Source organism: Acanthaster planci, linkage group LG02 (genome assembly GCF_054643075.1).
Source record: "Acanthaster planci isolate LZ-2023a linkage group LG02, COTS_SCS, whole genome shotgun sequence".
NCBI classification, from domain to species: domain Eukaryota; kingdom Metazoa; phylum Echinodermata; class Asteroidea; order Valvatida; family Acanthasteridae; genus Acanthaster; species Acanthaster planci.
The window spans coordinates 31,435,382-31,447,553 of record NC_141778.1 but is presented as its reverse complement, the minus strand read 5'-3'; the positions used below and the strand labels follow the sequence as shown (position 1 = coordinate 31,447,553).

The 12,172-nt window shown below is 39.5% G+C and overlaps 1 protein-coding gene across 2 annotated transcripts; it reads right to left on the bottom strand.

The window, feature by feature from the left end:
* Positions 1–718: 718 nt before the first annotated feature.
* Positions 719–12,151, bottom strand: commd5 (COMM domain containing 5). 2 transcript variants are annotated; one of them, XM_022230494.2, is made up of 7 exons: positions 11,912–12,148; positions 10,802–10,962; positions 10,067–10,095; positions 9,524–9,574; positions 8,987–9,082; positions 7,845–7,920; positions 719–3,484 (listed from the first exon to the last, which is right to left on the bottom strand). In XM_022230494.2, exons 1-7 carry the CDS (start codon positions 12,042–12,044, stop codon positions 3,386–3,388), a joined length of 645 nt encoding a protein of 214 aa, XP_022086186.1. In that variant the 5' UTR covers positions 12,045–12,148; the 3' UTR covers positions 719–3,385. The 2 variants fall into 2 exon arrangements, with proteins under 2 accessions (XP_022086186.1, XP_022086187.1); XM_022230495.2 differs by lacking the exon at positions 9,524–9,574 and having other exon boundaries at positions 11,912–12,151.
* Between the last annotated feature and the right edge of the window lie 21 nt (positions 12,152–12,172).

Below are 12,172 nucleotides of genomic sequence, written 5' to 3'. Positions count from 1 at the left end.
GTGTGTCAATGAAACTAAAATGTACTTTCCAAAAGGGACAAACTTCCATGCTGCAATAACTCCATCCCCACCCAACCCCCCCCCAAAAAAAGAAATCGCATAAAACTCTCATTACAGCAGGAATTGAAGGACCAGCCAAATTATCTGAACTGTAGAATAAAAGGATGGAAGAAATAAGAATTCAAGAGATCAGGACCCTCATATTTTCTTCTGGACTTAGTTTTTTGCAACAACGGTCTGCTAACTCCCAAGAATTGATTTTTCATAGTAACAAATCATGGAACAAGATTTTGAGTTTCAAATGTTTTCGAGTTATTTTCCAGATATCGTGTACAAGTGGAGTATCACCAACTCACTGGTCATATATTGATGAGGGGCATTAAGTACAAAATTAATGAGGTGTGGTAATAAACATGACATCATACATGTTGACATAATTTTGCAGGGACGGGGAAAGAGGAGTACAAGCCAAGAAATTATAAAAGGGACGGGATCAGGACAACGTCGCTTGCCAACTAACAAGGAAAAACTAAAAGTCCCATTCTTTCCAACAATCAGTGATATATCCCCTATCCCTCTCAAATATTTCTATCAATAGCCCATAACATAATGTCAAACTTTGTTTGCATGTACCCTTTTGTACTACAGTGAGGTGGGGCACAATCCAATTATACAGTAAGTGTGTCCCCAAAGGAAAGTGGACATGTAAACAATGTGGTTCAGGTCTACTTGTGCTTTTATTGATGGAACAATTTGGGCACTCAAAAACAATTGAGGTGGTCATATCCCCTTTTTCTTCATCAGTAAGTCTACCTATTGGTGACACTGTTTTTTTGTAATATGACCACTGCAACAGAAACTTTGCCACCTTGGCTTAGGACAAGTGAAAACGATTTAAAGTTCCATTCATGAAAAGTATAACTAGAGTTAACTTGTGTTCTAAAAACTACTGGATGCTATTGTGTAATTGAATTACTTTCAGCAAGGCTTCAAAGCAAATGAAGGTGCTGAGAGGAAGTGTCAGTGGGAACATACTAGGATGATACGCGCTTATCATGTAATGTCCTTGTAAAGAAATTGGGGGACTGGATGCCTTGCCTGAGAATCCTTGAACAAGATGTCCGCCTCTAATGAGCCCCAAGCTGAACTAAGAGAGGGTACAATGTTCCTAGCAATGGAGGCTCCTTTGGTCAGAAATGCATTTTGTCGGTTCACAAATGAATATGAAATGCAAGCGTCATGGTTGCATTGCTACCAGCAAAATGAACACTCCCGACCAACTTGGCTGTTTTTAACTGATAAGGGGGTGCTTCTGCTCAAGGCAGATAGGATCACCAGTTCAAAGCCAAGGAAGCAGATTTCATGTGATGATACCCGAGTCAACAAATTCCAATTTTACATGATAAATAAACAACTGTGTGCAAAGAATTGCGACAGGTTGTCTTTTGTGATTTTCCACACCTTTATTTAGAAAAAGTCGACTTCTTGAAGTGACCCCTTTATTTAGGAAAATGTCAACTTCTTGAAGTGACAATACAAAATACAGTATACATATATATGTGTATGTGAACAAGATCAAAATCCACAACAGGCTGATCCTGAGAAAATTACTACTAAATAAATATTAGTGAGGTGCCTGAATGACGCTATGGAAATCAACAAGAGAAAGAGTGGTGACAGCTCAGCAGGCCCATATTAGGGCAAGGTCAATCAACGATCAATTTTCAACCAATGGTCAATTTTGACTGGTAACCTATGCATACCGCACACCAGGCAAAACCAACCAGTGGTTGACAAACTGTCACTGATCCAACTTGCCTTGAGTGTTCTGTAGGCCCTAAACACCATTAACTAGTATACCCCAAATTTCCATGTAGACACCAGTGATCAACAGGCCATGGGCACCAGTACTGCAGATATAACAAGTCCTCATGTGCTCTACATGTAGGTTAGTGGCAGAGCCTTGCTCTTTTGTGTTTATGTTAAGCTGGAGTAAACTGTGAACCCGCTAGATTGAAGCTTTCCCCAAAGTAAATATGTGGAAGTGTTCAAACTTTCCGTTTTTGTAGGAATATTGATGTTTATGTCTTAAGGTACACCTAGGGTATTCTCCGATGATTTTTGTATATGCTTCCCCTAGGAATTTTTCACAGGCCCACTCTCAACTTGGATGATCCTGCCCTAAGGCTCCAAATGACGGACATATGTACATGTACCTGGCCTTGCTCACTGATGAGCAAACTGGAAACTACAAGCCATCTCGTATCATAGTGTTGTAGAGGAGACAGCTTTTAGTGTTGGTTTTCAGAAGACAGGGGAATAATTATGACAACAAACAAGGTGTGATCAACTGCCTGGTAAAGCCTTCACTGTTGTGCTTGTGACATTCTAGCCACTGAACCCATGCATTTCAGCTTGAATCTTTGCATTTAGGTTGCCTTTTTTGACAAGCAGAGAATTCCACAAACTCACAAAAAGATGAAAGGTTAATTTTGCTTTCATCATTATTTTTTTAGCTTTTTTCCCCTTTGTGAAACCTGTACATCAGTATCAGAATGGTTTAAGTGAAGAAAACAAAACAGTTGCAAAAAAATCCCTAAAGTTTTTGCCACAAAAATAAAAGCAAATGTTGGTACCAGTAGGTCAAATTATGGTTAAACAGATTAATCTTGGTAGTGTTAACCTGCATAGTTTTTCAGATGACGAATTACTCTTGTGGAACATTTTAGACATCACCAGACTAGATGGGAGAGAAAACAAATAGATATAATATGGAAAAGAACATAATATCAAATCAGCACTCTGAAATATGTGACAATCATATGGCAATCACATATTTCATAACACTGATTTGATACTATATTCTTGTCAATATTCTGATCACAGTGCTACGCCGCCCTTCCATATTTCTTAGAAATAATATGGTACAGTTTTTATGACTTCTAGAATTAAGACAAATAACACTAAGGACAAAAGAAAAATCTCCCTCCATGTGTGAAGAAAGTAGTTCTCTTTTGAAAACCTGTAAATATACAGAAGTATTTTACACTTGAAATTTGTCTTCACAGTGTAAGATTTAGGTTGAATTCGTAATCCTCTTCTGTGTACTGTGCTGAATGTAGCACAATCCAAGAACTTATACAACAGGCTGTGTGCATGAATAAGATTCGGCACTTTGGTTGCCTAGCAACAACTTTCCTTTGAGTCAACACCCCTGGCTGGCAGGATGATAACACGGCATGATTACTTAATGTGTGCATTAAATTGGTGTGGTGAAGGGGCTGCCCCTAAACCCCGGAAACAATGCACCTTAAACCAATTCTGTAATTTTGCTCCTAAGGCAAAGAGCCAGGAAGAAAGGAAAAAAATTACTGTAAATGTCAAGTTACTCTATCTTTAATATGCTTCGTTTCTCCAGTTCCTCCATGTCTTTCAGAACGTATGCCACACTGTACCGCAACTCGTGGAATTTAGACACAGGGACCTGCAAACGGTAGAAAATAGGATATTCAAAATGTGATGTGCAAGAGAGGATTTTCTAAAATTACCAGACCAGACCTGGACAAAGAAATATCAAACAAAGGACACCTGGTGTATTGAAGTTTACAAAAGCTGCATTTACCGGTAGATTGCCAATATTTCTTAGTTTTGCTTTACTTATGCTTGAATGTAACTTGATAGAGACAGTGTGTAGAAGCTGTATGAATAAACAAATTCTGATCCCCCCAGAAAAAAACTTCATGGATGTAGGGTTGGCGTTTCCTACTGGTATATTTCAAACAGTAGAGACTCTGATAATACTCAATACACTGAGTGTACTTTTTTTGTTATGAAATGAATAAAGTGCAAACACCAAGCAGACAAGTCATGTTACACAAACCGTACTTCAGATAGGACATGGAAATCAGTTACTTATAGGGACAAACTACTGTATGTGCATGCTGCAGTACCAAAACTTATGCAAAATTTATTACATGATGTACAGGTACATGTGAATGGTCTGTGCAGTGTTTGAGAATCTAAGACTATCTCAAAAATACGATCCCTCGTGTACATGTAATGCTGTTATACAAATGCACTATATCCAGTCATGTAACATGACTCATGGTACTTAATGGATAACAACCTTGATAGTTCAGTTGACATGCAACCTCTGAAGTGTAGATTGATTGTGCAGCAAATGTTTGAGTTAAGTCAAAACAGGTAGTCAGCTTTTGAAGGAAATTGGAAGCACACAAAGAGCATTATTCCTTTATGAATTTCGTGGCCATCACAGTGTTGACTGTATTTGTAATTATTTTTCAAAAATCCCATCACATCTGAGTGATCTTTAGCTTTATACATTAACCTTTTATGGCATGCAGAATGAGGGTCTAGGCTTGGGGAAATAAAACAATTGATGCCCAATACAATAGAGCGTTGGGGCTAAATAGGGCATCATTAACTACATCTGACACCCCCCATGGGGGCAGTGTGTAAAGGTTATACAGTGACGGACAACATTAAACTGCTTTTCTGTAATGTTGCCTCTTTCGTGGTTAAATTTGTTGACAATAACAGCACCTTGCTACAGTCACTACAAACAGGGATGCCCCCCTCCACAACACTTCAGGTCACTCAACATTCCAGTAGGGACATACCCCAGTACTGTGGGGTTTCTAATCTGCTGCACTCCCACAACTATGGGGGTCGCAGGAACCCACGTGCGCATGTCATGCTGAACACAAAATGATTACTCAACCGATACAAATGTGTGGAGTGTGGACACACATGAACATGAATTCATTATCTGCTACTTGGGAAACCACTACAAAAATCCACATGGATCACATTAAGAGAAAGAGAGAGAGATGGAAGGAGAGAGAAAGAGACTAACATGTTTGTCACAAGACAAACAGCTGTTTTGGCAATCTTTTTTTCAACGTTCGAATGAATGGAGACTTTAACGATGGTTTTTGTGCCTGCTATCAACCTTACCTTTCGAACCATATATAGGAACAGAACTAGCATGTCAGATGACATGACACCTGACATAAGGCTTCCTCATCATGATGTAACAATGTTAAAACCTTACAGACGTACACAAAACAAACACCATTTACGGAACAGAAAAGGTACGTGTACTGTGGGGTGTGAGTGCATACATGTGCAATTATGTGTTTTTTCCACATCTTCTAAATGGGTAAGGGAAGTAGGAATGTGACTTATGCAATAAATGTACAGAACATGGCCCATCTCTTTTCTAAAATTCTTGCTTGTCACCCTTCAGTTTATTTTGCCCTTTGAATTCTCAATGTTAAATAATACATATCATGCTGGTATCACTTTTAAAAACATATTTTATGCGGTTGGTTGTCGTGTGCATACACGTACATGTACACTGGTGTCAATCGTAAAGGATATTTGTGAACAAAATTTCCAAGTATTTGTATCGACAACTTTTTAATGCTTGGTTTTCCCAGCTCCTTTATTCTGTCTTGAAGAAAAGAATGACACAAAACAGAACTATAACTCGTCCTGTGCCCGGCAGAAGGGCATAAGCGCTTACGCCTTTTTGCCGGGAAGCATGATCACTGCAAAAAAACTTTTCCTGGAAAAGGATGAAAGTATGCAACCATGTATTTTAATGAACTATGAAGATTTCTTGGCAAAAAGTAAAAAAAAAATACCCAAGTCCTTCAATGAATTGTTCAAAGTTTGCTTTTTGTACAGCCCAGTTTGATTTTGTAGTAAATTATATCCATTATTATTAATTAAAGAGAGTGTGTTTCTTACGCCCTTTTGCCGGGCATATTTTTCTGCTGTGATTATGCTTCCCGGCGAAAGGGCGTAAGTGCGCTTATACCCTTCTGCCGGGCACCCGACGAACTGTACACGTGCAATGTAAATGCAACTCTGTACAGTGCACTGCATGCTTTTTACTTCAAAACCGTGGTGAACAAGGATCTTGATTTACTTAAGAAAAAGCAAACTTAAAAAAGAAAACAACTCAAGTGAATGGTATCCCTTTATCCAGTCCTTGCTACCCTCCAGGGTTTTGAGCCCTGTCCATCTAAGCTGACATTTTACAACTACACTTTCAAATTCAAACACTTCAATCAGTCACAGTTAAAATACAAATTCATGACTGTACTGACGTAACCTTTTTGCATGTACTGACGTACGTACGGGACTAGATTACATCACAAAGGCCATATGCTTGACATTTCTCCAGTTGTCAATGAATTGAGTAAGTGCCATTATGTAAAAGTACATACACGTACAATCCATTCGGGCGGGTGGATCACTTGTTTTTTTTTCCACACTATCAGAAATTGTGTAACTTGCACTTTGCTGGGAGCATTTTAGAAAGGGGCATGAAAACGAGTGAACTCATTGAGTGGTAAAGGGCAGGGGTTGTGGAAAGGTATAGGTAACTAAATATGAAACAAAAGCCTGCTGCTTAGGTTGTGCATGGCTTGTGTAACAAGTCATTTACATACATGTACATCTGTATCTTGATGACAGGTTACACAATGCGCATGACATAAAATCAATGGTAAAGCCCATCAAAGAGGTTTTTTTTTAATTTTCAGATTAATTTCAGTGCCTGTACACCTGTGAAACGCACAGGCTAATGTTGAGTTCTACAGCACAAAATCATGTACTGTATTATACATGCATGTCTGGAGACAACAATCAGCAGCACTAATGGACTACTCTGTAGGAATCTTTGTTGTTCACTGTGTTTTTTAAACTTTGAGAGTATTTACATTTTGGATAAATTCAGCTATTCTACAATAATTTCAACTAACAGCTGGGCTAGAAAGTATAATTCTGACAGAAAACAGCGACACAGACATCAAAATAGCCCCATTTTCCAAGAGTTTTAGCCTAGTTTGTGGGAGAGCATTGTATTCTTGCATGACATCTTTTCTGAATATTTCACAGCTATCCAACACATACATGTATATGTATATGGCCACGAAACCAAATCACCCAATTACTTTTTCCTCTTTTCACTAACACCCTACATGCCCTATGCACTGGCTTCACCCACAAGATCATTGGTCCACATTAGCTGAACTCCATTCCAGATGACCTCAGGGCAATGCAGCCTGTGGGCCGAATCAAATCTTTACAAAAAATTTGTTCTAGTGTTTTTTTCAGCTACACACTTCAATTCAGAGGACACAACCTCTACAACATACATGTATATGCAGACAATGGCAAATCATGCTACTTGAGCAGTCACAAGTTCAAAGAATCAGGAAGACAAGTTTAATGAAGGCATTGTTGGTTGTGGGTAGAGGGGCAAGCCTTGTACTGATAACATCAACCCCCCCACCTACCCAATACTTGGCCTTATTTCTGAACATGGGAATTACAAAATTTGGAGAAGCACTTTCTGACATAAAGCCAGTGAATCACGCTGGGGTCTGACATACACGTGTATGCAGGGTAGCAAGTGTGAGTTTAGAAACCTAAATTTGGCAATTCTCAACTCAATAAACACATTTAGGTTTCTACAGATACTAAAAAAAGTGGAAATTTGATTAAGAACAGCTAACTCCCAGGGTATTAAGTCTCAGTTAGGATACTTGCCAAAAAACCACCCCCCCAAAAAAAAACCAACAAAAAACATAATCTTTTCAAGCCATATGCGCAAAATGAGATGACTCTGGAGAAAAAGTTTGAGAGTTTTCAAAGTAAAATTTAGACAATATACTTTCTAGGCTCTCTGCCCAATAATACTGTGTTTGTTTTAAGCTAATGACCTATTTACCCATCTCATGTGGAAAGTGTTACAAGGAACATCAACAGTTTCACACCTTGTAATAAAGATTAAGTGAATGTGAGCTTACCTCCAAATTGTGAATGCTGCCATTACTGAGTGTTAACTCCATCAAGATGGTTGGTTCCAGAACTCGGTTCAACGCACTGAACAAAATATTCCATTCAAACGAACAGGTCAGTGCATCTGATTAATGTTGAAGACACTGATGAGACTCAAAATAACACCATCAAATATTTTGACACAATTTTGTTGCCCTTAAAGCAAAAATGACTGGCTTCTTCCGTCCCAGCCAGCCTAGTTTAGGCTGGCTTATTTATTTTGAAAATATTTTTGAACTTTGAGAGGCAAAGGTAAGGATGGGATGAGGTAGAATGAGAAAGGGAATCATTTGTTTAGGGACAAAGTAAATCGGGGAGACTACACAACAGTTTTGTAGTTTAATACCATTACCGTTTGGTGGTTAAGAGTGACACCTGACATTATTACTCAGAAGCTTGGGCATACCCAAAATATAAAAATGTACATGTACACACAGATTATAACAGGTTGCTTCAATATGAAGCATCAGGCTTCAAACTGAAGCAACGTGAATGAAGTGAACCATAGACAGACAGACTATCTCTGCTCTGTGCAAGAGATCACTTTGAAGCCTACCAATGAGAACACAGCTTAGCAGGACTGGTATCCTGTTCTGCTACTGTATTTAAGATTTCCAAATCGGGGAACCAATCAAGCAGTGAGAGTAGACTCAAAGACTTTCCCGATGCGGATACAATTGGGAGTCAGGTTGGTGCAGCGGTACTTTCCCAACTCCCATGTCTGCAGCCTGGGTTCCAATCCCACCCAGGCCGACGTGTGGATTGAGTTTTTTGGTCCCTACCTAATTATGTGGGTTTCCTGGAATTTTTGTGTGGGATTTTCCTCCCATTTCTAAAACTGAATATGCCTTCATGACCTTTCCCCTGGGGGCCCCTAGAGAGAACAGTTTTATAACTGATCGGGCTTTTACGCTGGTTAAGGAATGACTAAATGTATAGAAAATAATAACAATTAATAACATTGAACATCAACAAGATACAAGGCATTGGCCCTAGATTGACAGGAATGCTTTTGTTTCTGAACCGGGGGTACACGTAAGAGGATTTTTGCTATGAGCCAGGCTCAAGTATTTGTCAAAAGTGGATCAACCTTTTTTTTTTTTGGTCTTACCTTGTGGAAATGCCAACATCTAGCCTCCATCTTAATCTGTCCAGGGTTGGAAGCCTGCTGCGATTTGTGACTAGTGCTGTCTCCAAGGATGATCGCCTGAGTGTGGACAACATTAAGGCTTCTAGTCATTTTATACGTACATGCATTTGCCCAGATCCCAATTTTTTTTAAGCTGACAGACGGTGATCTCTTCATCCAACACGGCTCAAAACTCCTCAGACAGTTTGGGTAAATGCAGCATATGGGTCATTTGAGAAATTAGGTTTTGTCCAAATGTCTTCATCAGACAAGAACTACTTTGGTTCATGTTGGTTGCCAACATCACAATCACAGATAACTTTTGCACACAATTTATGTACAAAGGTGCAATTTCAAAGTTTGTAGTAAATTATAATTGTATTGCATGGTCCCTTTAATTAAATGTTGTTGACTTTAGAGCTTCTAAACAAAAACTGCAAGTTTTCAATCAATTTCTGTCCCTAATTTGCTCTCAGGAACAGAAGATGTCAGAACCCTGCAGACAAAACTCTCACTTACTTTGCACCATAAACAGCACTGCTAAAATCTGCCACAAATTCTTTGGGAACTCTGAGAAAAAAAGACAAAAACCGTAAAAGGGAACTCACTGGTTTGTGGAAATGTCAGTTAATTAGTTTTGATCGATTAAATCATTAGTTCCCTTCAATTTCTGAATGTAAGCCAGTGCCTGACCAGGACTGAAAACAAGGCAGGCTTCTACTGACAATCTCTGGCATAAGGTTGTATTAATCAGACTATCTGACAGCTTCTGCAGAGATACTCTGCCAATGAAATGTCTGCAACTGAGAGGCAGCTGCCTGCTGAGGTACACTCTGTTTGGGGATGGAACTATCTGTGCTCCATGGAAAGCTGTAAAAGACTACTCAAGGGCTGAAACAGTGACGACAAAGGGCCGAGCTTATACACCAGGGGCACAGCACCACAACCTCATGGGCTGATCTCAAACTTACACCGGTTGCACCTGTACACTTGTAACGGTAATATTAAGCACAGATCCCCAAAGCACAGCACAGAATAGGATACCCACACACATAGACTTACCTTAACTCCTTCAGGTCCTCCTTGAAGACCTACATGTACGAGAGAGAAAACAGCACAATACCATTGCTATTTCTGTCTCCTTGAAACACATGTGCTTTCCATGATTATCGTCTTGTTATATTCCTCCCCTAAGAGACACTCTTTATTATTTATAGGCCAACATGTACATATGTGACTTCTTTGTGGTTTCTCGTATTTGTACACTATTCAAAGCAAACAAACAAAAAATTCCCAGGGTGGGGTAAAAGAGGTCCCCATTCCTCCTGTAAAGGGTTAATGACTGAAATGTATAGTTGCTAACTATTGTTTATTGTGGTAATAATTCATGTTGAAGAACTACTCAACAAGACGAACACTGCAGAATATTTACAAGAATAGAAAGAGTCAAAATGCTTGTAAATTCTCTGTCACTTTCCACTCAACTGTTTACAGGTATGGGTATGTGTGTGTGTGGGTAATCTGCTGACTTAAGGGATATTTTGCCCACTAAGTCCACTCTAAGACCGACGATTCCAAGCAAATGTGACAGTTTTACTGCAAATGGGATTCCCATCACACATTCAAATCACTAGAATTTTGAATGTGACTGACTGCATGAAACAATATGCAAATGAGTGAGTTAGCTTCCCAGTAATGTCAAGCTCGTATGAGTCTGCAAGACTGCAGTCAGTGTAGTATACAACAGACTCCTAGCAATGGAGCTAGTACATGTACTCTCATATGGCAGACATGTACCTCTGGTTTTAACGATGTGACCGGTATCCTAAGGGCACATCTCAGGAGGGTACAGATGCCGGCAAATACCGTGTTGACCATTTCCAGGGAGAGGTTGTCCTTGGCAAGTGAGGAAAAAGTGCTTTCGGGAACATCGTTGCCCTCAATCAACGACACCGCAGCTGAGAAATAACACAAAAAACCAAATTTTTGTGAATAAATTGTGATGCCAAACTTGGGAATTCTTTCACAAGGTGAAAATCTTCACATATACAAAGTTGAGATTGAGGTCCAGAGCTGATTACTTTTTCCACATATTCCAATAAAAAGCATTAGTTAAGAAGATCCTTCAATGAAATTTACACTAAAAAATGTGAAAAGAAAAAGAATGTAAATGGGCATGTTTTATTCTTCCAAAATCTGCTAGATGTGATAACTATATCACTATGTACAACAGGAAGATTTGTAAGAGTTCAGAATTTGTATTTAACACTGATAAACATTTTGAGATTTTTAGGGCCTAGCTAGTACACACTTCATAAAGTGGCTTGTCTGTGGATAAAGTGGCGAATCGGTGACGTGGTTGTGGGCAAAGTGTTAGATGGGTGATGGATGTGACTGGTTTTCTAAGGGTCTATCACGCCTGATCAATGGATCCATGCCATTGGTCGCTTGTGCTTGGTGACAACGATCAATTAAGCCATTCCGGCACTACGTCTCTTTACTGATTATGAAAATGAAAGTTTGACTGACGTGGCCATCTGCTCCTAATGTCACACGGTATGCTAGCCTATGTTCATGCTAAGGTCTTTTCCTTCCTAAATCACATCTATGAAGTATCTTTCAGTTTCAACTTTTCATTCATGTTTTTATGGTTTTCGGTAGCCACAGATGTGCTTTCTGAGAAATTACTGTGATTATGACAGCTACAACTTAGTTACAGTGTACACGTACATCCCTTTGTGGTCACTGACGATCGAGGACACGCCCCCTTTTCACGTCTCTGTATAGGGCCATAAAACACAAATAGCGCCCCCTACACAATGAACATCGAGTTGACAACTGATAACCCTAGCTACGTACGTGCGCATGCATGAAATTTGATGTCATCTCATCTTCGAGTTTTGTTACCTTTCAAAAGCTTTCTGAACGTGTCTTTTTCAACATTCTTGAGGCCTTTGACCATCATCTTCACCTCCATAGGCGTGCGCGGCCCGGTAAAGGGAATCCGATCGGATGATCCGATTATCTGTGATCCAGACATTTTGGCAATGCAAAGACAGTCCAGCTTCCCCCAAAGTACTACACTACAATCTAGCCTGCTAGCTGCCAGCTCTTTAGTCAGATGCTCCGCAACACTCCGTCAGTTAGCTGGAGCTACGTCTGGGACAC

What these genes read in the sequence shown, in the direction of transcription:
- commd5 (XM_022230494.2), bottom strand. Translation starts at nt 12,044, where the DNA reads ATGTCTGGATCACAGATAATCGGATCATCCGATCGGATTCCCTTTACC. An exon ending in GTTCAGAAAGCTTTTGAAAG is followed by an intron (nt 10,963 to 11,911) that starts GTAACAAAACTC and finishes GTTATTTCTCAG; the next exon opens with CTGCGGTGTCGTTGATTGAG. An exon ending in GCAGCATTCACAATTTGGAG is followed by an intron (nt 3,485 to 7,844) that starts GTAAGCTCACAT and finishes TACCGTTTGCAG; the next exon opens with GTCCCTGTGTCTAAATTCCA.